Below are 27474 nucleotides of genomic sequence, written 5' to 3'. Positions count from 1 at the left end.
TACAGGTAAGTCCTCAATGAACTACGCCATTATGCAGTGGCGTAAGTTCGTCCCAGTTGCCCGCAGGCACGATAAATATTGGTGCACACATACACACACAGATATGAGTCAGCCACAGAAGCAACATGAACAGCTTTCAAGTAACTGATTCACACTCACAGGGGAGGAGAGGTGCCCCCTTGAGAACAGGAGCCCAGTGGCGGATGACTCCGTTACCTCCCAGAGTTACGCCTCTGCCATTATGCCTTCTCAGACGTAAGTAGAGATTCGATTGAAACACGTACAACATTGATACAATAACAAACACAATTATTTATGATAATACTGATTCTCTGATTCCTGTTGCAGATAATTTATTGCGCACTTTTACCTTTGTCCTTCGCTGACAAGGACGGCAGCTTGAAGGAAGGAAGCCCCTTTTTCTTTACCGGTCCAGATATCCTGCCGGCCGCTGCTTGATCAGCAATGTGAATTTTGGCCACATCACACGGTCCTACAGGTAGAAATAAGTCACTACCATGTAGACACTGATCACCTATATTATAAAGTTATAGATGTAGCTGATGGGGTACTTGCTTTCTAATCTGTATGTAGAAGTAATGAAAAGCTAAAGGGTAATAACTATTTTGGTGGAAACCTGTTTAATAACCTGTGGGGATCCATCTTCTGGTAAACCCACCCCCTGCCAGAAACTGAGCACCCTATCACCACGTTTCTATATACTGACCCCTGGTATTTGATGCAAGATGATAAATGGGACATTGGACTCTGTGTGTCACCTATGGATATCAGATCTATAATTTCTCAGGAACCCCTACGTTGCAGACCACAGCGGACCTAGAGGCAGGTCCCCAATAGCTGAGGCAAACTCTATTACTTTGTAAAATGTCCTTTAAGAACTTATCACATTATCCAGATCAGAGCCTATATAGAAATACTTGTATCAAATACTCTCACATATATATTCTACAACGTGCACTCAACTTTATCATGCAAAGTGTATTCAGATGGAGTAGACTGTAGTTCATGTGGTGTTAGCGGAAGCCCCGGCCATTTGTCACCTGGAGGAGGAGAGATAATGTGGCTGCATTGTTGACTTAGTGGTGAGCACTGAGGTCTTGGGTTTGATTCCCTTTAACCCCCCAATATGTATGTATTCCCCATCCTCATGTTGATTTCTTTGGGGTACTCATGTTGGTTTCCTTGGGGTACTCTGTTTTTTTTCAACATTAAAAATGGAATGATAGGGTAATTGGCTCCTGACAAAAACTAACCTTAGTGTCTAGGTGTGACAGAGTTATAGGGTATATAGATTGTAAGCTCCACGGGGCAGGGACTGGTGTGATCGAGTGAGATATTCTCCATAAAGTGCTGTGTAATATATGTGTGCACTATATAAATAACTGGTAATACATAAATAAATAAAACAAATAATAATGTAACCACCTTCCTTCCTGTTTCCCTGCTTTCCTTTGATGATCCGGGAAATGTTGGCTACTGAAGCTTTGACTTTCTGTTTCAGACTTTGCTCTGCAATCTTCCCAGAAGTTTCAGACTTTCCATGATGACGAAAGAGTTTGATGCGTTTTCTTGAGGTTTTTTTCTCTTTAGGGTCCACTGATGGCAATGGCTGAAGTGGCTGAATGTTCTTCGACTCAACCGCAGGCCTCACAGTTGAGGTATCAGTAGCGGTCTCTCTAGAGTCCATCGCATGTTGCGATGCCACGGATGACTGATCACACTGATCAGCCGATGAGGAAATCTGGTTTTCTTCAATACTAAGGGGTTGTCGGGGAAATGAAAATAGATCATAGAGATCTTGAAGCTGGGAACGTGTAGTTTCAAAATCAAAAGTTCCATGCGCTACAGGCTCACAGCTGGATGAAGACCTTTTCTGGTGAATCTCTCCAATCTCCACCAGTGACACCTCCGAATGCCTACCAGCTTCTTCTAAGTCAGAGAAATTGTCAGATCTCTGTCCTGTGCCAGAACTGTCAGAATGAGAAATAAATGTTTTACTGGAGCTGCGACTTTCAATGGTGAATTCTTCAAAGTGTTCATTGGGTGGAGGTGAGACATGGGCTCGAGACAGAGATTCATAAAAGCTACACTGTGAAATTGATGTGATTTGTGGTTCTTTTGCAATTTGACCCAATGGGCTGGGATCTGTTTCCATTGCATGGAAATCCCCGGTCAAACTGCCTACATTTTGCGGAACTGTTGGTTCCTTGGACTGGTCAATCACTGGTGGAAAAGGAAGATCTCCTTGGAACATATGCTTTTGTTCACTTGCCAACACCTCCATTTCTTCTGACAAAGAAGACATCTCTCCTACTAAGTCCTCTAGTGTAACACATTGTTCATCACCATGTTCCGAAAATTGTAAATCTTTGATAAAACTTTTTCTACTGTCACTACGAGAAGTGTCATCACAGTAAACATTTAGGGGTGGTTCTTGTGTGTCATGTTCTGATTTTTGGGATGGAAATATTTCTTTCTCATGATCCTTACTGAGCTCAGTCTTCTGATGGATGAATGGCTTCAACTTGACTCCAGGATCAGGTTGGGTGACTGTAGATATCTCTAATGGGGAACCACTCAAAGCCAACTCAGTCATAAAGGTATCCGGGATATTTATATCTCCCGATGGCCCTGTGGCAGCGGTTATTTGGGTTGGAAAGTCTGAGGTTGGTGACAACACTGGTTGAGTAATTTCAGATGGGTGTTTTTCATCTTCTTCATGAACTGCAATGTCTTTTGATAAGGATAAAACATCTCCAGTTGATTGATGTATTACTGCTATTCTTGTGTTGTCATCACTAAACTGCGCAAAGTGAAGTGGTCTTTCTGTGGTAGACTCTGGAAAAATCACCTCAATTCTCTTCTTGTCTTTAGCAAAGTCTTCCCTGTATTTAACTCCATTTGTTGACTTTTCAGTGGAGGTATCAGAGGTAAGAAAGTTATTTTCCTCAGGAGTCGTGTGGACTGTCAACTTCACTCCACCGGTAATGTCTAACTGTTGTTCTTTTCCTTTAGTGACCAATTCGGCCAACTGAGGTGAACGTTTCCCTTTGTCTATGTCATATAGAACTGCTGAAGGTGGTTTCGAGAAAGACTCTGACTCCACCATTTCTTTTGGTTTTACAAATGCAATTATAGTGCCCTCATCTCCCAACAACATTGCAGAGGTTGAACTTTCTTTAGTTCCAACAGCAATAGATAAAGGCTGCTGATGTAAGACAGCAATGATGCTGTTGTCTCGCCCTATAGGGGGAGCAGAAAGGGGCCTTCGGGTTGAAGATATTTTTGGAGCTGGGGAATGCTGAAGGAACTCAAGGGGTGCACTGGTAACTCTTGTAGATCCATCAGCTAATCTTTCAGCCTGATGTTTAGTGTCAGTGACAAATGTATGGATGGCTTCCTTTGCAGCTTTTGAATGATCTTGCTCTACTTCTTCTACTAATGTTCCTTTATAAACACTCAAAGGTCTTGATTTGTAGTCATCAAGGGAACGGCTTCTGCTGGAAACCTTAAAAGAGGACCGTAAGGGCCCCTTCACTGTATCAAATGAAGCAGACTTTTTCAGAGCATTCAGTTGACCATCTTGGTCTAACGTTGAGTCATCTTGGGCCAACATCCTTTGTTCCATTGCAAACTGCTCCAAAAGTGGTTCCCGCAAACCACTCAAAAGCTTTTGGGAGTATCCTGCTTTCATCAAACTCCTGCGCGCGCGTTCACGGTGCTTGACAAACTCTTTCTCCTTAAAGGGCTCGTCATTGGATTCTGTGCCAGGTCCTTCAAAGGCCTGGTTGTAGAACATGCTATTTATTATGCTTTGCCTTGGAACACAGACTAATGATGGTTTACCAACTTCTCCTTCAAGCAGCAGAGCACTGTCTGCAGACGTTCCTCTAACAAAAGACCCGGCCTTTGCTTTTTTAGAGGCTAAGCCCCCGACTTCAATTGTGGCCGCTCTGTTCAAAGGTTGTTTTCTAGGGGACATCTCTACCGAACTAATGAGCATTTTTTCAGCTTCTCCCAGCTCTTCCTGGTTGTCACACAACCCAGAACCCTCACGTTCTCGTTTGTGTCCAATTGAGGTATCATCGACCTCTTGGAGATTGATGTCTTTGCTCTCTATCTTCTCCTCTCCTAATGTGTCTTTAACATCTGTCTTGATTTCTGGCTCTGGTGTGGACTGTTGTTCCGATCTATCCTTTTCAGACATCTTGAAAATGGACAAGTGCAATTCCAGAGACGGATTACAATCTCTGGCGGTGGGGCTTGCGTCACTCTCGTTATCGGAAGAAGAACCACTGCTGGAGGAAGAGCTGCTGTATTGCACCAGGTGCCGGGGGACACCCAACGATGTGCTCTCCATCTTGCTGTTCAGAAGCTCAGGTATAGACCTCATCACCAGGATGGATTTATAGCACATGAGTGAACGCTGCAAAGAGGAAAATGGAAAATGGTGAACATAGTGACACGGTGGAGAAAGCACTCTTCAGCTTCCTATAAATTACTAATTATCAGCCCGTCAACAATTCAATTGCTCTATTATGTGCCCTCTAGCGAGCGCCGGTGCGCAACACACTTGAATTCCTCGAATAGAGATGAGGAGCAGTGTTAGCCTCTAATTAGATAGAATACTTAAACACTTAAATCAGAATTTTTCCACCACTTTGCCGTGGCACACTTGTGTGCCGTGAACAGCTGTCAAGTGTGCCGTAGGAACCAGAGATGAATTTTAACTCTATACTATGGGGCACTCCACATTGAACACATTTAGCATTGAATAAGTTCTCTCCTGTGTTTCCCCTAAAAAAGTGTTCTATTTTTGTGTTCTATGGAGGACAGTGTATATTAATTTATGTATTCTATATGCTGGGGCTAATGTGATTTTATATGTTCATGGCAGGGGATGATTTTTTTTCATGTGGGGGCCAGTGTGTCTGTTTTTCCCCATGGGGAACTGATAATGTGCCTTGGCAATTTTAAAATCTTGTTCGGTGTGCCGCAAGTTGAAAAAGGTTGAAAATAATTGACTTAAATGCTCAAGAGAATTATTCTGCAAATGTCACAGAAAACAAGGAAACCATTAATTGTTACATTGGCTTGGGTGCATTGTGTTTTTTTTTTTTTTTTGCTGCCTGCTACTGTACAGATGGTGTTTGCAAATGTGCCAAGAAATGAGATTGGCCGCAGTGGAAACGTTTGAGCTTCTGTTGTGCAGAACATTACGTCTTAGCGAATATTATTAGAAAAAATAAAATGGTCTTTGCTCACTAAAAAAAAAAAAAAGATTGCGATCTTAATAGGAAAATGGCACCGATTCGCCTCTTAGTTATTATTACATGAGAGGATCAATTGATTTTACGCATTTTTATGTCTGTTGAAACAAACATTTGTAGTTTGCGCGGTTATTTGCGGAAAATAAATCTGAGCCGCCATTCAAATGAGTCACACCCCACTTAAATCGGCACATGTAGAATAGATTTTTTACGTTAGGTCTTACATTAGGTTGCGAACAAGTTTAGGGATCTGTATCTTCTACTTATTTGTCATATATTAAGTCCTGTGGACCATAATCACAGTGTCGTCCCACAGCCCCCCCTCCCCACAGGCTATGTTGCGGGATATCAGGAATGAGAAGGTTGCCTTTTGGTTTCGGCGAAAGGAGATGGGCGGGATTTATGTGGCAGAGACAAAAACAATGAAAGTCTACTGAACAGGGAGCGGCTTCCCGAGCGTATAACGGATGGAGCACTCACCTGCCACCTGCTGCGCGCAACAAGGAATCTTAGGTTCTTGGACCTGATTGGCTGTGTGTCTTCCGGGCTGGAGCTCTCCTGAAGCAAAGAAGTAACTTGCTTAGTACATGCTCCATTATAAAATAACTAGGGCCCTTATTCTGATCGGTGCGGCCCGATCAGAATATGCGGCCGCAACCGTGCAGGCGAATCCCCGCCTTCCATACGGATCGCCACCTGCCGTCCGTATGCGGATATGTGGCGATCCGCATGAAATTGGACGGGGATACGCCTCCTCCGTCTTGGGAGCAGCCCCTGCATTCGATGGTCGCCGAACATCGAATGCAGGGCCGCACGCTCCACCAGGTCCCGCAACACAAGACCACACGGACACTTGTCCGTGTGAAATCATGTATGGGGGCGGGCAGCTGACATCCGGCGATGTCAGATGCCGCCCCGTACCCACGCGTCACGGCCTCATTACCATGCATACGCCCCGCGTTTGCATGGGAACGCCCATGAAACGCGGGGCGTATGCATAGGGTAATGAGGCTAAGTAGCCCCTCACGCCCCTCTACGCCCCCTGTGCGGCGTATAAAGAATCCGTGCGGCGAAATCGCCTGCACATGCGCAGAGTGACCTCTGCACATGCGCAGACGATCAACATCGGCGGTCCGTCCGCATGCGGAAATTTCCGCACCGATCAGAATAAGGGCCTAGGTACCAACCCGCCAAACATAACAGGTGGAACAACATAACCACAATGTCAGCGCTGAACGGAGCAACACTTGAATTGGTCAAATCTAGTGGCCACTTATGTACAACGCAGTTGAATTCCCCCATTGAGTGGAGGAGCAGTGTTAAAATTTATTATAAAGGATGAATGTTAAAATGAAATTCCACCGGACATGGGGTGTTCTGTGCCCCTACACCCTGTCAGCATGGAAGCATTGCCTGGCCCGCACACCCTGAGCTGGGGTATCACCCAGCAGGAGGGGCAGCAGCTGGCAGATACCAGCAGCTCACAACACTGCAGCAACCAGCGGATGGGCACAGTCCAACTCCAAGTCATCGCTGTAATGCCCGCAGCGGACAGACTTCTTTGCAAGGCTGCATCATTTATGTTTGCATATTTTTGAGGTTGCCAGAGGAGGCGGCAGCCTCCTCCAGCATCCCCAAAAACGGTCTGCTGTTAGGGGGCGGACATTTTGTGAGGGTCGTTTTCATTAACTGAAGCCTGCCAGGAGGAGAGCCGGGACCGCAGATAAGTATATCTGTGGGTCCTGGCGAGAAGATGGGTTGGGGGGGATGGCGGTGGGCTTTCTTTCAATGGGGGTGCAGGCTATATTTTAGGGGGGGCGGATGAAATTTCCAGCGGGGGGCGCCCAATGTATAGTTACGCCATTGGCTGTTCTCATGGATAACAAATGGGCTGCTACTTTTTGAGCCCAGTAACCAGTTAGCCGCCTCCCACCAGATTGAAATCCCGCCCCTGTGCACTGCTGCAAATGGCATTGCAGTAGCGCAAATAGGGGGACATTCATTCTCAATCGCTCCCCATTGAATGGACCCCACGAAGGAGGCACCTGCGGTTTTTTTGCAGCACTTCCAGAAAACGCCAGGGTGCTGCCCACAAATGCCGTCCGCTTGTCAATCTTGTTGCGAATGGCCGGCAATGACAACCCATCACTGTGCATTACGAACCGTGCTAATTCACAGAAGAGTCTGAACTGGACCCATTGTTACAGCATAGCATAGCTACGGAGCATCAGTATTGTATAATAATAGCATCAACACCATTGTTACCGAGACCATTATATCGCCAGGTCAGGTGACTGTGCGCCATCCGTGCTGATAGTGAACGGATTCAGCACAGGGCACAAGTCACCGTGTAATGCACAGGATTCATTAATGTCACACAGGAAAGGGAGAGTTACAAAGAGAAAACGTTAGAACTTACCACAAACCATGAATGCTGGAGACAGTCGGTGGCGCTGGGCCGCGTCCTGATCAGAAAGAGACAGGCGACAGAGAGATACAAAGTATAACATTAAAACACACATCATGGGGCTCAGCGGGAGCTGGAAGTGTACACGCCCCGACAGTATGTAGGGTAAAACACACATCATGGGGCTCAGCGGGAGCTGGAAGTGTACACGTCCCGACAGTATGTAGGGTAAAACACACATCATGGGGCTCAGCGGGAGCTGGAAGTGTACACGTCCCGACAGTATGTAGGGTAAAACACACATCATGGGGCTCAGCGGGAGCTGGAAGTGTACACGCCCCGACAGTATGTAGGGTAAAACACACATCATGGGGCTCAGCGGGAGCTGGAAGTGTACACGCCCCGACAGTATGTAGGGTAAAACACACATCATGGGGCTCAGCGGGAGCTGGAAGTGTGTACGCCCTGACAGTATGTAGGGTAAAACACACATCATGGGGCTCAGTGGGAGCTGGAAGTGTACACGCCCTGACAGTATGTAGGGTAAAACACACATCATGGGGCTCAGCGGGAGCTGGAAGTGTACACGCCCCGACAGTATGTAGGGTAAAATACACATCATGGGGCTCAGCGGGAGCTGGACGTGTACACGCCCTGACAGTATGTAGGGTAAAACAGACATCATGGGGCTCAGCGGGAGCTGGAAGTGTACACGCCCTGACAGTATGTAGGGTAAAACACACATCATGGGGCTCAGCGGGAGCTGGAAGTGTACACGCCCCGACAGTATGTAGGGTAAAACACACATCATGGGGCTCAGTGGGAGCTGGAAGTGTACACGCCCCGACAGTATGTAGGGTAAAACACACATCATGGGGCTCAGCGGGAGCTGGAAGTGTACACGCCCTGACAGTATGTAGGGTAAAACACACATCATGGGGCTCAGCGGGAGCTGGACGTGTACACGCCCTGACAGTATGTAGGGTAAAACACACATCATGGGGCTCAGCAGGCGCTGGAAGTGTACACGCCCCGACAGTATGTAGGGTAAAACACACATCATGGGGCTCAGCGGGAGCTGGAAGTGTACACGCCCTGACAGTATGTAGGGTAAAACACACATCATGGGGCTCAGCAGGAGCTGGAAGTGTACACGCTCCGACAGTATGTAGGGTAAAACACATATCATGGGGCTCAGCGGGAGCTGGAAGTGTACACGCCCCGACAGTATGTAGGGTAAAACACACATCATGGGGCTCAGCGGGAGCTGGAAGTGTACACACCCTGACAGTATGTAGGGTAAAACACACATCATGGGGCTCAGCGGGAGCTGGAAGTGTACACGCCCCGACAGTATGTAGGGTAAAACACACATCATGGGGCTCAGTGGGAGCTGGAAGTGTACACGTCCCGACAGTATGTAGGGTAAAACACACATCATGGGGCTCAGCGGGAGCTGGACGTGTACACGCCCCGACAGTATGTAGGGTAAAACACACATCATGGGGCTCAGCGGGAGCTGGAAGTGTACACGCCCTGACAGTATGTAGGGTAAAACACACATCATGAGGCCCAGTGGGAGCTGGAAGTGTACACGTCCCGACAGTATGTAGGGTAAAACACACATCATGGGGCTCAGCGGGAGCTGGAAGTGTAAACGCCCCGACAGTATGTAGGGTAAAACACACATCATGGGGCTCAGTGGGAGCTGGAAGTGTACACGTCCCGACAGTATGTAGGGTAAAACACACATCATGGGGCTCAGCGGGAGCTGGACGTGTACACGCCCCGACAGTATGTAGGGTAAAACACACATCATGGGGCTCAGCGGGAGCTGGAAGTGTACACGCCCCGACAGTATGTAGTGTAATACACACATCATGGGGCTCAGTGGGAGCTGGAAGTGTACACGCCCCGACAGTATGTAGGGTAAAACACACATCATGGGGCTCAGCGGGAGCTGGAAGTGTACACGCCCCGACAGTATGTAGGGTAAAACACACATCATGGGGCTCAGCGGGAGATGGAAGTGTACACGCCCCGACAGTATGTAGGGTAAAACACACATCATGGGGCTCAGCGGGAGCTGGAAGTGAACACGCCCCGACAGTATGTAGGGTAAAACACACATCATGGGGCTCAGCGGGAGCTGGAAGTGTACACGCCCTGACAGTATGTAGGGTAAAACACACATCATGGGGCTCAGCGGGAGCTGGAAGTGTACACGCCCCGACAGTATATAGGGTAAAACACACATCATGGGGCTCAGTGGGAGCTGGAAGTGTACACGCCCCGACAGTATGTAGGGTAAAACACACATCATAGGGCTCAGCGGGAGCTGGAAGTGTACACGCCCTGACAGTATGTAGGGTAAAACACACATCATGGGGCTCAGCGGGAGGTGGAAGTGTACACGCCCTGACAGTATGTAGTGTAAAACACACATCATGGGGCTCAGCGGGAGCTGAAAGTGTACACGCCCCGACAGTAAGTAGTGTAAAACACACATCATGGGGCTCAGCGGGAGCTGGAAGTGTACACGCCCCGACAGTATGTAGGGTAAAACACACATCATGGGGCTCAGCGGGAGCTGGAAGTGTACACGCCCTGACAGTATGTAGGGTAAAACACACATCATGGGGCTCAGCGGGAGCTGGAAGTGTACACACCCCGACAGTATGTAGGGTAAAACACACATCATGGGGCTCAGCGGGAGCTGGAAGTGTACACGCCCCGACAGTATGTAGGGTAAAACACACATCATGGGGCTCAGCGGGAGCTGGAAGTGTACACGCCCCGACAGTATGTAGGGTAAAACACACATCATGGGGCTCAGCGGGAGCTGGAAGTGTACACGCCCTGACAGTATGTAGGGTAAAACACACATCATGGGGCTCAGCGGGAGCTGGAAGTGTACACACCCCGACAGTATGTAGGGTAAAACACACATCATGGGGCTCAGCGGGAGCTGGAAGTGTACACGCCCCGACAGTATGTAGGGTAAAACACACATCATGGGGCTCAGCGGGAGCTGGAAGTGTACACGCCCTGACAGTATGTAGGGTAAAACACACATCATGGGGCTCAGCGGGAGCTGGAAGTGTACACGCCCCGACAAACACACATCATTGGGGTTCAGTGGGAGCTGGAAGTGTACACGCCCTGACAGTATGTAGGGTAAAACACACATCGTGGGGCTCAGCGGGAGCTGGAAGTGTACACGCCCCGACAGTATGTAGGGTAAAACACACATCATGGGGCTCAGCGGGAGCTGGAAGTGTACACACCCCGACAGTATGTAGGGTAAAACACACATCATGGGGCTCAGCGGGAGCTGGAAGTGTACACGCCCCGACAGTATGTAGGGTAAAACACACATCATGGGGCTCAGCGGGAGCTGGAAGTGTACACGCCCCGACAGTATGTAGGGTAAAACACACATCATGGGGCTCAGCGGGAGCTGGAAGTGTACACGCCCTGACAGTATGTAGGGTAAAACACACATCATGGGGCTCAGCGGGAGCTGGAAGTGTACACACCCCGACAGTATGTAGGGTAAAACACACATCATGGGGCTCAGCGGGAGCTGGAAGTGTACACGCCCCGACAGTATGTAGGGTAAAACACACATCATGGGGCTCAGCGGGAGCTGGAAGTGTACACGCCCTGACAGTATGTAGGGTAAAACACACATCATGGGGCTCAGCGGGAGCTGGAAGTGTACACGCCCCGACAAACACACATCATTGGGGTTCAGTGGGAGCTGGAAGTGTACACGCCCTGACAGTATGTAGGGTAAAACACACATCGTGGGGCTCAGCGGGAGCTGGAAGTGTACACGCCCCGACAGTATGTAGGGTAGAACACACATCATGGGGCTCAGCGGGAGCTGGAAGTGTACACGCCCTGACAGTATGTAGGGTAAAACACACATCATGGGGCTCAGCGGGAGCTGGAAGTGTACACGCCCCGACAGTATGTAGTGTAAAACACACATCATGGGGCTCAGTGGGAGCTGGAAGTGTACACACCCTGACAGTATGTAGGGTAAAACACACATCATGGGGCTCAGTGGGAGCTGGAAGTGTACACGCCCTGACAGTATGTAGGGTAAAACACACATCATGGGGCTCAGCGGGAGCTGGAAGTGTACACGCCCCGACAGTATGTAGTGTAATACACACATCATGGGGCTCAGTGGGAGCTGGAAGTGTACACGCCCCGACAGTATGTAGGGTAAAACACACATCATGGGGCTCAGCGGGAGCTGGAAGTGTACACGCCCTGACAGTATGTAGGGTAAAACACACATCATGGGGCTCAGCGGGAGCTGGAAGTGTACACGCCCTGACAGTATGTAGGGTAAAACACACATCATGGGGCTCAGCGGGAGCTGGACGTGTACACGCCCTGACAGTATGTAGGGTAAAACACACATCATGGGGCTCAGCGGGCGCTGGAAGTGTACACGCCCCGACAGTATGTAGGGTAAAACACACATCATGGGGCTCAGCGGGAGCTGGAAGTGTACACGCCCTGACAGTATGTAGGGTAAAACACACATCATGGGGCTCAGCGGGAGCTGGAAGTGTAAACGCCCCGACAGTATGTAGGGTAAAACACACATCATGGGGCTCAGCGGGAGCTGGAAGTGTACACGCCCGACAGTATGTAGGGTAAAATACACATCATGGGGCTCAGCGGGAGCTGGAAGTGTACACGCCCCGACAGTATGTAGGGTAAAACACACATCATGGGGCTCAGCGGGAGCTGGACGTGTACACGCCCCGACAGTATGTAGGGTAAAACACACATCATGGGGCTCAGCGGGAGCTGGAAGTGTACACGCCCTGACAGTATGTAGGGTAAAACACACATCATGGGGCTCAGCGGGAGCTGGACGTGTACACGCCCCGACAGTATGTAGGGTAAAACACACATCATGGGGCTCAGCGGGCGCTGGAAGTGTACACGCCCCGACAGTATGTAGGGTAAAACACACATCATGGGGCTCAGCGGGAGCTGGAAGTGTGTACGCCCTGACAGTATGTAGGGTAAAACACACATCATGGGGCTCAGTGGGAGCTGGAAGTGTACACGCCCCGACAGTATGTAGGGTAAAACACACATCATGGGGCTCAGCGGGAGCTGGAAGTGTAAACGCCCCGACAGTATGTAGGGTAAAACACACATCATGGGGCTCAGTGGGAGCTGGAAGTGTACACGCCCCGACAGTATGTAGGGTAAAACACACATCATGGGGCTCAGCGGGAGCTGGAAGTGTACACGCCCTGACAGTATGTAGGGTAAAACACACATCATGGGGCTCAGTGGGAGCTGGAAGTGTACACGCCCCGACAGTATGTAGGGTAAAACACACATCATGGGGCTCAGCGGGAGCTGGAAGTGTAAACGCCCCGACAGTATGTAGGGTAAAACACACATCATGGGGCTCAGCGGGAGCTGGAAGTGTACACGCCCCGACAGTATGTAGGGTAAAACACACATCATGGGGCTCAGCGGGAGCTGGAAGTGTACACGCCCCGACAGTATGTAGGGTAAAACACACATCATGGGGCTCAGCGGGAGCTGGAAGTGTACACGCCCCGACAGTATGTAGTGTAATACACACATCATGGGGCTCAGTGGGAGCTGGAAGTGTACACGCCCCGACAGTATGTAGGGTAAAACACACATCATGGGGCTCAGCGGGAGCTGGAAGTGTACACGCCCCGACAGTATGTAGGGTAAAACACACATCATGGGGCTCAGCGGGAGCTGGAAGTGTACACGCCCCGACAGTATGTAGGGTAAAACACACATCATGGGGCTCAGCGGGAGCTGGAAGTGTACACGCCCCGACAGTATGTAGGGTAAAACACACATCATGGGGCTCAGCGGGAGCTGGAAGTGTACACGCCCTGACAGTATGTAGGGTAAAACACACATCATGGGGCTCAGCGGGAGCTGGAAGTGTACACGCCCCGACAGTATATAGGGTAAAACACACATCATGGGGCTCAGTGGGAGCTGGAAGTGTACACGCCCCGACAGTATGTAGGGTAAAACACACATCATAGGGCTCAGCGGGAGCTGGAAGTGTACACGCCCTGACAGTATGTAGGGTAAAACACACATCATGGGGCTCAGCGGGAGGTGGAAGTGTACACGCCCTGACAGTATGTAGTGTAAAACACACATCATGGGGCTCAGCGGGAGCTGAAAGTGTACACGCCCCGACAGTAAGTAGTGTAAAACACACATCATGGGGCTCAGCGGGAGCTGGAAGTGTACACGCCCCGACAGTATGTAGGGTAAAACACACATCATGGGGCTCAGCGGGAGCTGGAAGTGTACACGCCCTGACAGTATGTAGGGTAAAACACACATCATGGGGCTCAGCGGGAGCTGGAAGTGTACACACCCCGACAGTATGTAGGGTAAAACACACATCATGGGGCTCAGCGGGAGCTGGAAGTGTACACGCCCCGACAGTATGTAGGGTAAAACACACATCATGGGGCTCAGCGGGAGCTGGAAGTGTACACGCCCCGACAGTATGTAGGGTAAAACACACATCATGGGGCTCAGCGGGAGCTGGAAGTGTACACGCCCTGACAGTATGTAGGGTAAAACACACATCATGGGGCTCAGCGGGAGCTGGAAGTGTACACACCCCGACAGTATGTAGGGTAAAACACACATCATGGGGCTCAGCGGGAGCTGGAAGTGTACACGCCCCGACAGTATGTAGGGTAAAACACACATCATGGGGCTCAGCGGGAGCTGGAAGTGTACACGCCCTGACAGTATGTAGGGTAAAACACACATCATGGGGCTCAGCGGGAGCTGGAAGTGTACACGCCCCGACAAACACACATCATTGGGGTTCAGTGGGAGCTGGAAGTGTACACGCCCTGACAGTATGTAGGGTAAAACACACATCGTGGGGCTCAGCGGGAGCTGGAAGTGTACACGCCCCGACAGTATGTAGGGTAAAACACACATCATGGGGCTCAGCGGGAGCTGGAAGTGTACACACCCCGACAGTATGTAGGGTAAAACACACATCATGGGGCTCAGCGGGAGCTGGAAGTGTACACGCCCCGACAGTATGTAGGGTAAAACACACATCATGGGGCTCAGCGGGAGCTGGAAGTGTACACGCCCCGACAGTATGTAGGGTAAAACACACATCATGGGGCTCAGCGGGAGCTGGAAGTGTACACGCCCTGACAGTATGTAGGGTAAAACACACATCATGGGGCTCAGCGGGAGCTGGAAGTGTACACACCCCGACAGTATGTAGGGTAAAACACACATCATGGGGCTCAGCGGGAGCTGGAAGTGTACACGCCCTGACAGTATGTAGGGTAAAACACACATCATGGGGCTCAGCGGGAGCTGGAAGTGTACACGCCCTGACAGTATGTAGGGTAAAACACACATCATGGGGCTCAGCGGGAGCTGGAAGTGTACACGCCCTGACACTATGTAGGGTAAAACACACATCATGAGGCTCAGCGGGAGCTGGAAGTGTACACGCCCCGACAGTATGTAGGGTAAAACACACATCATGGGGCTCAGCGGGAGCTGGAAGTGTACACGCCCTGACAGTATGTAGGGTAAAACACACATCATGGGGCTCAGCGGGAGCTGGAAGTGTACACGCCCCGACAAACACACATCATTGGGGTTCAGTGGGAGCTGGAAGTGTACACGCCCTGACAGTATGTAGGGTAAAACACACATCGTGGGGCTCAGCGGGAGCTGGAAGTGTACACGCCCCGACAGTATGTAGGGTAGAACACACATCATGGGGCTCAGCGGGAGCTGGAAGTGTACACGCCCTGACAGTATGTAGGGTAAAACACACATCATGGGGCTCAGCGGGAGCTGGAAGTGTACACGCCCCGACAGTATGTAGTGTAAAACACACATCATGGGGCTCAGTGGGAGCTGGAAGTGTACACACCCTGACAGTATGTAGGGTAAAACACACATCATGGGGCTCAGTGGGAGCTGGAAGTGTACACGCCCTGACAGTATGTAGGGTAAAACACACATCATGGGGCTCAGCGGGAGCTGGAAGTGTACACGCCCCGACAGTATGTAGTGTAATACACACATCATGGGGCTCAGTGGGAGCTGGAAGTGTACACGCCCCGACAGTATGTAGGGTAAAACACACATCATGGGGCTCAGTGGGAGCTGGAAGTGTACACGCCCCGACAGTATGTAGGGTAAAACACACATCATGGGGCTCAGCGGGAGCTGAAAGTGTACACGCCCCGACAGTATGTAGGGTAAAACACACATCATGGGGCTCAGCGGGAGCTGGAAGTGTACACGCCCCGACAGTATGTAGGGTAAAACACACATCATGGGGCTCAGCGGGAGCTGGAAGTGTACACGCCCTGACAGTATGCAGGGTTAAACACACATCATGGGGCTCAGCGGGAGCTGGAAGTGTACACGCCCTGACAGTATGCAGGGTAAAACACACATCATGGGGCTCAGCGGGAGCTGGAAGTGTACACGCCCCGACAGTATGTAGTGTAAAACACACATCATGGGGCTCAGCGGGAGCTGGAAGTGTACACGCCCCGACAGTATGTAGGGTAAAACACACATCATGGGGCTCAGCGGGAGCTGGAAGTGTACACGCCCTGACAGTATGTAGGGTAAAACACACATCATGGGGCTCAGCGGGAGCTGGAAGTGTACACGTCCCGACAGTATGTAGGGTAAAACACACATCATGGGGCTCAGCGGGAGCTGGAAGTGTACACGCCCCGACAGTATGTAGGGTAAAACACACATCATGGGGCTCAGCGGGAGCTGGAAGTGTACACGCCCCGACAGTATGTAGGGTAAAACACACATCATGGGGCTCAGCGGGAGCTGGAAGTGTACACGCCCCGACAGTATGTAGGGTAAAACACACATCATGGGGCTCAGCGGGAGCTGGAAGTGTACACACCCCGACAGTATGTAGGGTAAAACACACATCATGGGGCTCAGCGGGAGCTGGAAGTGTACACGCCCCGACAGTATGTAGGGTAAAACACACATCATGGGGCTCAGCGGGAGCTGGAAGTGTTCACGCCCCGACAGTATGTAGGGTAAAACAAACATCATGGGGCTCAGGGGGAGCTGGAAGTGTACACGCCCCGACAGTATGTAGGGTAGAACACACATCATGGGGCTCAGTGGGAGCTGGAAGTGTACACGCCCTGACAGTATGTAGTGTAAAACACACATCATGGGGCTCAGCAGGAGCTGGAAGTGTACACGCCCCGACAGTATGTAGGGTAAAACACACATCATGGGGCTCAGTGGGAGCTGGAAGTGTACACGCCCCGACAGTATGTAGGGTAAAACATACATCATGGGGCTCAGCGGGAGCTGGAAGTGTACACACCCCGACAGTATGTAGGGTAAAACACACATCAAGGGGCTCAGTGGGAGCTGGAAGTGTACACGCCCTGACAGTATGTAGTGTAAAACACACATCATGGGGCTCAGCGGGAGCTGGAAGTGTACACGCCCCGACAGTATGTAGGGTAAAACACACATCATGGGGCTCAGCGGGAGCTGGAAGTGTACACGCCCTGACAGTATGTAGGGTAAAACACACATCATGGGGCTCAGCGGGAGCTGGAAGTGTACACGCCCCGACAGTATGTAGGGTAAAACACACATCATGGGGCTCAGCGGGAGCTGGAAGTGTACACGCCCTGACAGTATGTAGGGTAAAACACACATCATGGGGCTCAGCGGGAGCTGGAAGTGTACACGTCCTGACAGTATGTAGTGTAAAACACACATCATTGGGCTCAGCGGGAGCTGGAAGTGTACACGCCCCGACAGTATGTAGGGTAAAACACACATCATGGGGCTCAGCGGGAGCTGGAAGTGTACACGCCCCGACAGTATGTAGGGTAAAACACACATCATGGGGCTCAGCGGGAGCTGGAAGTGTACACGTCCCGACAGTATATATGTAGGGTAAAACACACATCATGGGGCTCAGCGGGAGCTGGAAGTGTACACGCCCTGACAGTATGTAGGGTAAAACACACATCATGGGGCTCAGCGGGAGCTGGAAGTGTACACGCCCCGACAGTATGTAGGGTAAAACACACATCATGGGGCTCAGCGGGAGCTGGAAGTGTACACGCCCTGACAGTATGTAGGGTAAAACACACATCATGGGGCTCAGCGGGAGCTGGAAGTATACACGCCCTGACAGTATGTAGGGTAAAACACACATCATGGGGCTCAGCGGGAGCTGGAAGTGTACACGCCCCAACAGTATGTAGGGTAAAACACACATCATGGGGCTCAGCGGGAGCTGGACGTGTACACGCCCCGACAGTATGTAGGGTAAAACACACATCATGGGGCTCAGCGGGAGCTGGAAGTGTACACGTCCTGACAGTATGTAGGGTAAAACACACATCATGGGGCTCAGCGGGAGCTGGAAGTGTACACGCCCTGACAGTATGTAGGGTAAAACACACATCATGGGGCTCAGCGGGAGCTGGAAGTGTACACGCCCTGACAGTATGTAGGGTAAAACACACATCATGGGGCTCAGCGGGAGCTGGAAGTGTACACGCCCCGACAGTATGTAGGGTAAAACACACATCATGGGGCTCAGCGGGAGCTGGAAGTGTACACACCCTGACAGTATGTAGGGTAAAACACACATCATGGGGCTCAGCTGGAGCTGGAAGTGTACACGCCCTGACAGTATGTAGGGTAGAACACACATCATGGGCTCAGCGGGAGCTGGAAGTGTACACGCCCTGACAGTATGTAGGGTAAAACACACATCATGGGGCTCAGCGGGAGCTGGAAGTGTACACGCCCCGACAGTATGTAGGGTAGAACACACATCATGGGGCTCAGCGGGAGCTGGAAGTGTACACGCCCTGACAGTATGTAGTGTAAAACACACATCATGGGGCTCAGCGGGAGCTGGAAGTGTACACGCCCTGACAGTATGTAGGGTAAAACACACATCATGGGGCTCAGCGGGAGCTGGAAGTGTACACGCCCTGACAGTATGTAGGGTAAAACACACATCATGGGGCTCAGCGGGAGCTGGAAGTGTACACGCCCCGACAGTATGTAGGGTAAAACACACATCATGGGGATCAGCGGGAGCTGGAAGTGTACACGCCCCGACAGTATGTAGGGTAAAACACACATCATGGGGCTCAGCGGGAGCTGGAAGTGTACACGCCCCGACAGTATGTAGGGTAAAACACACATCATGGGGCTCAGCGGGAGCTGGAAGTGTACACGCCCCGACAGTATGTAGGGTAAAACACACATCATGGGGCTCAGCGGGAGCTGGAAGTGTACACGCCCCGACAGTATGTAGGGTAAAACACACATCATGGGGCTCAGCGGGAGCTGGAAGTGTACACGCCCCGACAGTATGTAGGGTAAAACACACATCATGGGGCTCAGCGGGAGCTGGAAGTGTACACGCCCTGACAGTATGTAGGGTAAAACACACATCATGGGGCTCAGCGGGAGCTGGAAGTGTACACGCCCTGACAGTATGTAGGGTAAAACACACATCATGGGGCTCAGCGGGAGCTGGAAGTGTACACGCCCAGACAGTATGTAGGGTAAAACACACATCATGGGGCTCAGCGTGAGCTGGACGTGTACACGCCCCGACAGTATGTAGGGTAAAACACACATCATGGGGCTCAGCCGGAGCTGGAAGTGTACACGTCCTGACAGTATGTAGGGTAAAACACACATCATGGGGCTCAGCGGGAGCTGGAAGTGTACACGCCCTGACAGTATGTAGGGTAAAACACACATCATGGGGCTCAGCGTGAGCTGGAAGTGTACACGACCTGACAGTATGTAGGGTAAAACACACATTAAAAACCATGGTGTCACAGTGGGTAGCATGGCTGTTTCATGGTGACATTCCGACCTGGAGTGTGTGGTGTATGTGTGGAGTCTGTATGTACTCACTGTGTATCCTCACTCAACACTGCGACACAGACACACCTCCAGCTGTAAATGAGCCCCTATATTATTAGCCGCACAGTACAGATATCTTTCAGATACACTGGTCACTCATACAACCCCTAGGGCAGTGGTGGCCAACCTGTGGCTCTTGAGCCTCATGCGGCTCTCCCCCTTGTAAAGTGAGGCTCCTGCTCCCACTGCTGCCCGCCGCCAACCGTCCGTCCCAGTCCCCCCTGCTGCCGGTTCCCTGAATCCCTTCTCCTTCCGAGGGGAGGAGAGCACGCATCGCGCATCTCTCCTACCCCTTACTGTGCATCCTTGTGACTGGGCCGTCCGCCAATCAGAGCTTGCGGGCCAGCAGCCAATCAGGAGCCGGCCAGCGAGCTTTGATTGGTGGACAGCCCAGTCACAGGGAAGTGAGGGGGAAGGAGACGCGCGGTGTGCTGTGCTCTCCTCCCATCAGTGACATGACAGGAAGACTGCAGGGGGACACCAGACTGTCCTCTCCCCGCCCGGCAGCAGCAGCAACAACGGTGAGTGCTGCTGCTGGAAAATTTGCACTGTGGGGGCATAGCAGTTTGTGGCACTGTGGGGGCATACCAGCTTTCTGGCACCATAGGGGCATACCCGGCACCGTGTGGTGCATACCTGGCACCGTGGGGGGCATATGTGTATCTGGCACTATTGGGGGCATATGTATATATGGCACTGCACTATTGGAGGCATATTTGTATCACACCCACCCAAGGGGGTCAAAATAAACGACGCCCCTTTTTTGGCGCATGCGCCTTCGGCGCGAGCGTGATGTCGGCTCTTTAGCTTGACTACCGATATTTTTCGGCTCTTTACCTCTGACCGGTTGGCCACCCCTGCCCTAGGGGAACGTGACGTTACTGCCCAGGAGGACAGTCACATCCTAGAATGTAGGTTCGGAGTCACGTGCTGACCAGTCATTGGAGATGCCCGATACCCGGGTTACACAAGACACGTCAGTGTGACTGTGGCTAAGTGCTGACATACAACCATGGCACATACTTACTCCGGGGACAGCTGAATGGTCAACTTCATGAAGTTTTGGGCATTGGCACTTAGCTGGGCAAACCCTGGGCAGCTCCAGTTGATCTTGCCTTGCTGTACATTGCGTAAGGTCTCTCTGTCATTCTGACCGGCAAACGGGGAAACGCTGAGCAAGCTACAAGAGGGGGAAGGCGGACACACAGTTACTGTATAATGTACCCAAGGATTACTATAGTCCTGCATCTACCCAGGCATCAGGAGTGCCCACTGAGAGCAGCACAGAGTATATCAGGAGATGAGTGGTGTGTCAGTGAGGACAGGGCTGCATGTGACAGGGGCAGTGACATGATATGAGGAGGGGAATGGGGGCAGCAGGAAGCCACAGACTGAGAGTTATATAGTGGGAGGAGCAGGGTCCCCAGCAGCACAGTGTATATCAGGAGATGAGTGATGTGTCAGTGAGGACAGGGCTGCATGTGACAGAGGCAGTGACATGATGTGAGGAGGGGAATGGAGGCAGCAGGAAGCCACAGACTGAGAGTTATAAAGTGGGAGGAGCAGGGTCCCCAGCAGCACAGTGTATATCAGGAGATGAGTGATGTGTCAGTGAGGACAGGGCTGCATGTGACAGGAGCAGTGACATGATGTGAGGAGGGGAATGGAGGCAGCAGGAAGCCACAGACTGAGAGTTATATAGTGGGAGGAGCAGTGTCCCCAGCAGCACAGTGTATATCAGGAGATGAGTGATGTGTCAGTGAGGACAGGGCTGCATGTGACAGGAGCAGTGACATGATGTGAGGAGGGGAATGGAGGCCGCAGGAAGCCACAGACTGAGAGTTATATAGTGGGAGGAGCAGGGTCCCCAGCAGCACAGAGTATATCAGGAGATGAGTGATGTGTCAGTGAGGACAGGGCTGCATGTGACAGGGGCAGTGACATGATGTGAGGAGGGGAATGGAGGCAGCAGGAAGCCACAGACTGATAGTTATATAGTGGGAGGAGCAGGGTCCCCAGCAGCACAGAGTATATCAGGAGATGAGTGATGTCAGCCAGGACATGGCTGCATGTGACTGGGGCAGTGACATGATGTGAGGAGGGGAATGGAGGCAGCAGGAAGCCACAGACTGAGAGTTATAAAGTGGGAGGAGCAGGGTCCCCCAGCAGCACAGAGTATATCAGGAGATGAGTGATGTGTCAGTGAAGACAGGGCTGCATGTGACAGGGTCAGTGACATGATGTGAGGAGGGGAATGGGGCAGCAGGAAGCCACAGACTGAGAGTTATATAGTGGGAGGAGCAGGGTCCCCCAGCAGCACAGAGTATATCAGGAGATGAGTGATGTGTCAGTGAGGGCAGGGCTGCATATGACAGGGTCAGTGACATGATGTGAGGAGGGGAATGGGGGCAGCAGGAAGCCACAGGCTGAGAGTTATATAGTGGGAGGAGCAGGGTCCCCCAGCAGCACAGAGTATATCAGGAGATGAGGTATGTGTCAGTGAGGACAGGGCTGCATGTGACGGGCAGTGATATGATGTGAGGAGGGGAATGGAGGCAGCAGGAAGCCACAGACTGAGAGTTATATAGTGGGAGGAGCAGGGTCCCCAGCAGCACAGAGTATATCAGGAGATGAGTGATGTGTCAGTGAGGACAGGGATGCATGTGACAGGGGCAGTGACATGATGTGAGGAGGGGAATGGAGGCAGCAGGAAGCCACAGACTGAGAGTTATATAGTGGGAGGAGCAGGGTCCCCAGCAGCACAGAGTATATCAGGAAATGAGTGATGTGTCAGTGAGGACAGCGATGCATGTGACAGGGGCAGTGATATGATGTGAGGAGGGGAATAGAGGCAGCAGGAAGCCACAGACTGAGAGTTATATAGTGGGTGGAGCAGGGTCCCCAGCAGCACAGAGTATATCAGGAGATGAGGGATGTGTCAGTGAGGATAGGGCTGCATGTGACAGGGGTAGTGACATGATGTGAGGAGGGGAATGGAGGCAGCAGGAAGCCACAGACTGAGAGTTATATAGTGGGAGGAGCAGGGTCCCCAGCAGCACAGAGCAGTGAAGTGAGTCTTCTGCATTGGTTCAGCCTCCAATATTGCTGCCTGGAGAATTGTCAGGTGGCAGGTAGATACGTATACAGCGCAGTAACTCACCATAAGTAGCTGATCACTCCTACAGGCCTGCAAAATAATAACACACATCGATGTCACAGGACTCAGAATGGGATAACATTACAGAAATCACCAAAACTACACTAATTGGCTGATGTTTTATAAATTACAGGGAACAGGCACAGACATATCCGTTATGCAGAAAATAAGTTATCTTATTAGCCTGTGACATATTGATTTATAGGTAAATGTAGCCATAAAGTATTTATATTCGATACATCAAAAGCTGCTGCTAATAAAAGAACCGTGCGCAGACTCCGCCCACAGCGACTGCTTCCATTTTGGGCTGAATTTATCACTAAGCGTTACAGACGTATATTAGTCACTGCAGACAAATTACAGGACACAAACACACAGACAAACGATGATGGAATAATAAGCAAATAATTAGTATTATACCCAATTGGCTTCACACTAACACAGCGCTAGAGGCAGTGAGTCAGAGCACAGCGAAGGCGGAAGAACAGATGGGGTGCAGCTAATAGGGGCTCCTTATAAATCTCCAACACTGCACATTAATGTATAGTGTTTTGCAATGAAATGTGTCTATATGTAACATACGTGATCTGTCACAGTTACACAGCCACTAAATCTACATGATCCTGTATCTCCGTTGTATCATGTTCATTCATATTTACCAGATGTCGGAAGATGTCGACACCGGGGCATGGCCGGCGACTTCTGGGGACACAAACTCCGGACAGCCGTACTGGCAGTACTGGAACTCTGACGCGGTCACTTTCTGGGCGGAGCCAAAGTCGCACAGCTTGATCTCCTCCTTATCGGAGCTCACCATCAGTATATTGGCCGGCTGCAGAGATGGGACAGAGAGGTCACTGTATCACCCTGATTGTGACATACAATATAACCAGTGGCGGCCCTTACCTCTGTGGAGAAGGGGGGCTGCTGCAATGCCGGCCCCCCTCCCCCTTACACTGCCGCCCCCCCTCCCCCTTACACTGCCGCCCCCTTCCCCTTACACTGCTGCCACTGCTGCACCCCACTACCGGTTCCCAGCTAGACCCCACCGACGGTTACCAGCTGGTCCCCGCAGGAGATTAATTAATTAGATTTAATTATGTACATATTATAACACTAGGTGATTCATCGCGCTCTACGGGCGCTCTTCACACCAGCGTAAGGGGCTACGCCCCTTAATTTGTGAACATTTGTATTGTGAGAAATATGGTTAGAATTGTATGAAAGATGCCCTGTATTGCAGCTTCTGGCAGTGGGTGAGGGTCCAGCGTGGCAGCACAGGAGTACCGGACGGTGGCCCTGAGTCAGTGTCTCCTCCTACTGGGTGGGAGTTAGGGTGCATGAGAGCAGGAGGCTGGGATATGAGGCATGATAGGGGTATGTGGGCAACACAGCATCAGCGATTACCCAGTGGTGGAAGTTACGGTTCAGGAGAGCAGGAAGCTGGGTAGTGATAGGGGTGTGTGGGCATACGGGGGACTAAATAGGGTGGTGGACACTGTGCAGCTTCTGCCAGTGGGTGAGGGTCCAGCGTGGCAGCACAGAAATACAGGAGTCAGTGTCTCCTCCGACTGGGTGGGAGTTAGGGTGCATGAGAGCAGGAGGCTGGGCGGTAAAGCATGATAGGGGAATCTGGGCAACACAGGGTGAGCGGGTCTCCACTGGCGGAAGTTACGGGGCAGGAGAACAGGAGGCAGGGCAGTGTCCTCCCACATTGATGGCAAAAGTATTTAACATCGGCCATAAACCATCGATTATTTGAAAATCATTGATGGTCGATGGGCATCCCTAGAACTGGAGGAGGGTGGGGGACAGTATGCAGCTCCCGGCAGTGGGTGAGTGTCTCCTCCCACTGGGAGGGAGTGAGCGTGCATGAGAGCAGGAGGCTGTATAATAGTGGTATGTGGGCAAGACATTGATAAAAGTTGTGGCGCTGGTGCAGAGGGCAGTGGGGAAACCTGCAGTGCGGCAGCCAGGGCCGGATTTCCCACCTAGGGGCGGTACCTGCTTGTGGTGGTACAGGATCCCCCATTGTCACGGGGTTACGTGAAATGCGGGAGCGGGGGCCGCGGTGGTCCGCTGGGGGGTGGAATTGCCGGAAGGGGGTCTGCAAATTGCGGGAGGGGGGGTGGTGTGTGGGGATCCGCGGTTAGCGGGAGGGGGCGGGGGTCCGCAAATCGTGGGCGGGGGCGCGGGGGGGCTTGAATCGTGGGAAGGGGGGTCCGCAAATTGCGGGAGGGGGGTTGTCGGGGTTAGTGAATTGCGGGAGGGGGGGTTGCGGAGGTCCGTGAATTGCGGGAGGGGCGCGTGGGGTGCCGTGAGTCAAGGGGGGGTGGTGCGGGGGTCCGTGAATCACGGGAGGGGTCATGAATCGCAGGAGGGGGGGGTCGTGGGGGGGCTGCGAATCGCAGGAGGGGGGGTGTGGGGGGTTGCCGTGAATTGCATGAGGGGGGCGTGAATCAAGGGAGGGTGGGCGCAGGGGGGTGGTGCGGGGGTCCGTGAATCGCGGGAGGGGGCATGAATCGCGGGAGGGGGGGTCGTGGGGGGTTCCGAATCGCAGGAAGTGGGGTATGGGGGGTGCCGTGAATTGCGTGAGGGGGGCATGGGCCCTTTTAATGCCGGGAGGGGGGGTCGCAGGGGTCCCGCGAATCGCGGGAGGGGAGGATGCAGGGGTCCTGCGAATCGCGGGAGGGGTCTCGCGGGAGGGAGGGGTCGCTGGGGTCCCGCGATTTGCGGGAGGGTCGCGGGGGTCCCGCGTTTCGCGGGAGGGGGTGGTCGCGGAGGTCCAGCGAATCGCGGGAGGGGGTGGTCGGGTCTGGGACGGATATTAGACAGCACTTACATCGACAGCCATTACATCGACACCATTAGTTCGACAGCTCAATAGGTCGACATGGTTTTAGGTCGACATGGACACAATTTGAAGTGTACCGCAGCCGCTCGCTATGCTTCGGGCACGGTGCCTCGCTGCGCTCGGCACACTATTTTATTCTCCCACCACGCCCTAGTGGATAGTAGGGCATGAAATACCGCCTGTCGGCTCAATAAACAGTGAAAAAACCCATGTCGACCTTTTGACTGTCGACATAGACACTGTCGACCTAATGGCAGTGTCGACCTTAAAACATGTCGACCTAATGAGCTGTCGACCTAATGAGCTGTCGACCTAATGAGCTGTCGACATAATGACATGTCGACCTAATGGTATGTCGACCTAAAACCATGTCGACCTATTGAGCTGTTGAACTAATGGTGTTGATGTAATGGCTGTCGATGTAAGTGCTGTCTAACAATAGTCCGGATACCGGGGTGGTCGCGGGGGTCCCGCGAATCGCGGGAGGGGGGTCGCGGGGGTCCCGCGAATTGCGGGAGGGGGGGGGTTCGTGGGGGTCCCGCGAATCACGGGAGGGGGGGTCGCGGGGTTCCCGCGACTCGCGGGAGGGGGGGTCGCGGGGGTCCCGCGAATCGCGGGAGGGGGGTCGCGGAGGTCCCGCGATTCGCGGGAGGGGGGGTCGCGGGGGTCCCGCGATTCGCGGGAGGGGGGGTCGCGGGGGTCCCGCGATTCGCGGGAGGGGGGGTAGCGGGGGGTCCCGCGAATCGCGGGAGGGGGGGTGCGGGGTCCCGCGAATGGCGGGAGGGGGGGTCACGGGGGTTCCGCAAATCGCGGGAGGGGGGGTCGCGGGGGTCCCGCGAATCGCGGGAGGGGGGGTCGCGGGGGTCCCGCGAATCGCTGGAGGGGGGTCGCGGAGGTCCCGCGATTCGCGGGAGGGGGGGGGGGGCCGGGGGTCCCGCGATTCGCGGGAGGGGGGGTCGCGGGGGTCCCGCGATTCGCGGGAGGGGGGTCGCGGGGGGTCCCGCGAATCGCGGGAGGGGGGGTCGCGGGGGGTCCCGCAAATCGCGGGAGGGGGGGGTCGCGGGGGGTCCCGCGAATCGCGGGAGGGGGGTCGCGGGGGTCCTGGCAGAGGGTAGGGATGTGCAGGAGTAATGGTGGATGGTGGCTGTGGAGTAATGGTGGATGGTGGGCGTGTACTGTAGCCCTGGCTGGGTGGGGGGAGGTGATGTCAAGGGGGTGGAACGTCAGACACATGAAAGTGAAACTGTTTTACACAGGAACGTTCTCCACAGGGGTTGAGTGACAGATCTGGCTAAATATATAAGAGATATTGCAGATTTGCATGGACATAAAAAGAGGATGAGAGTCCAAGTAAGTACATAGAGCCGGCAATTCGAATGAATATAATACAGTTATATTCTTTACCTTAATATCCAAATGAAGGATGTTCTTGTTGTGAAGATATTCAATGGCTTCAAGAAGTTGCCTGATGTACAACTTAACCTACACCGGAGAATAAGCATAATATATTACTTACACATTGATGACATATTTAACTACCTCCTCCCACAGCCTAACCCTAACTATCCCCTCCCACGGCCTAAGCCTAACCACTTTCTCCCACAGCCTAACCCTCCTCTCCCACAGCCTAACCATATCCCTCCTCTCCCACAGCCTAACCCTAACCCTTCTCTCCCACAGCCTAACCCTAACTATCCCCTCCCACTCCTAAGCCTAACCACTCCCTCTCACAGCCTAACCTTCCTCT

General features: G+C 52.4%; 1 protein-coding gene across 1 annotated transcript in view; it reads right to left on the bottom strand.

Moving 5' to 3' along the window:
• Positions 1–27474, bottom strand: part of OBSCN (obscurin, cytoskeletal calmodulin and titin-interacting RhoGEF) — a 332859-nt gene that overhangs the window by 27683 nt on the left and 277702 nt on the right. Inside the window, exons 104-111 of the mRNA XM_083186473.1 lie at positions 27132–27209; positions 23533–23705; positions 22877–22903; positions 20744–20896; positions 7711–7756; positions 5772–5849; positions 1444–4447; positions 371–493 (exon numbers count right to left, since the gene is read on the bottom strand). Coding sequence (XP_083042599.1) covers positions 371–493; positions 1444–4447; positions 5772–5849; positions 7711–7756; positions 20744–20896; positions 22877–22903; positions 23533–23705; positions 27132–27209 — 3682 coding nt within the window. The remainder of the gene's footprint in view (positions 1–370; positions 494–1443; positions 4448–5771; positions 5850–7710; positions 7757–20743; positions 20897–22876; positions 22904–23532; positions 23706–27131; positions 27210–27474) is intronic.

This window comes from Crinia signifera, chromosome 5 (assembly GCF_055691185.1).
Source record: "Crinia signifera chromosome 5, ASM5569118v1, whole genome shotgun sequence".
Classification (NCBI taxonomy): domain Eukaryota; kingdom Metazoa; phylum Chordata; class Amphibia; order Anura; family Myobatrachidae; genus Crinia; species Crinia signifera.
The sequence above is the reverse complement of the archived record's forward strand: the minus strand, read 5'-3'. Positions and strand labels throughout refer to the sequence as shown.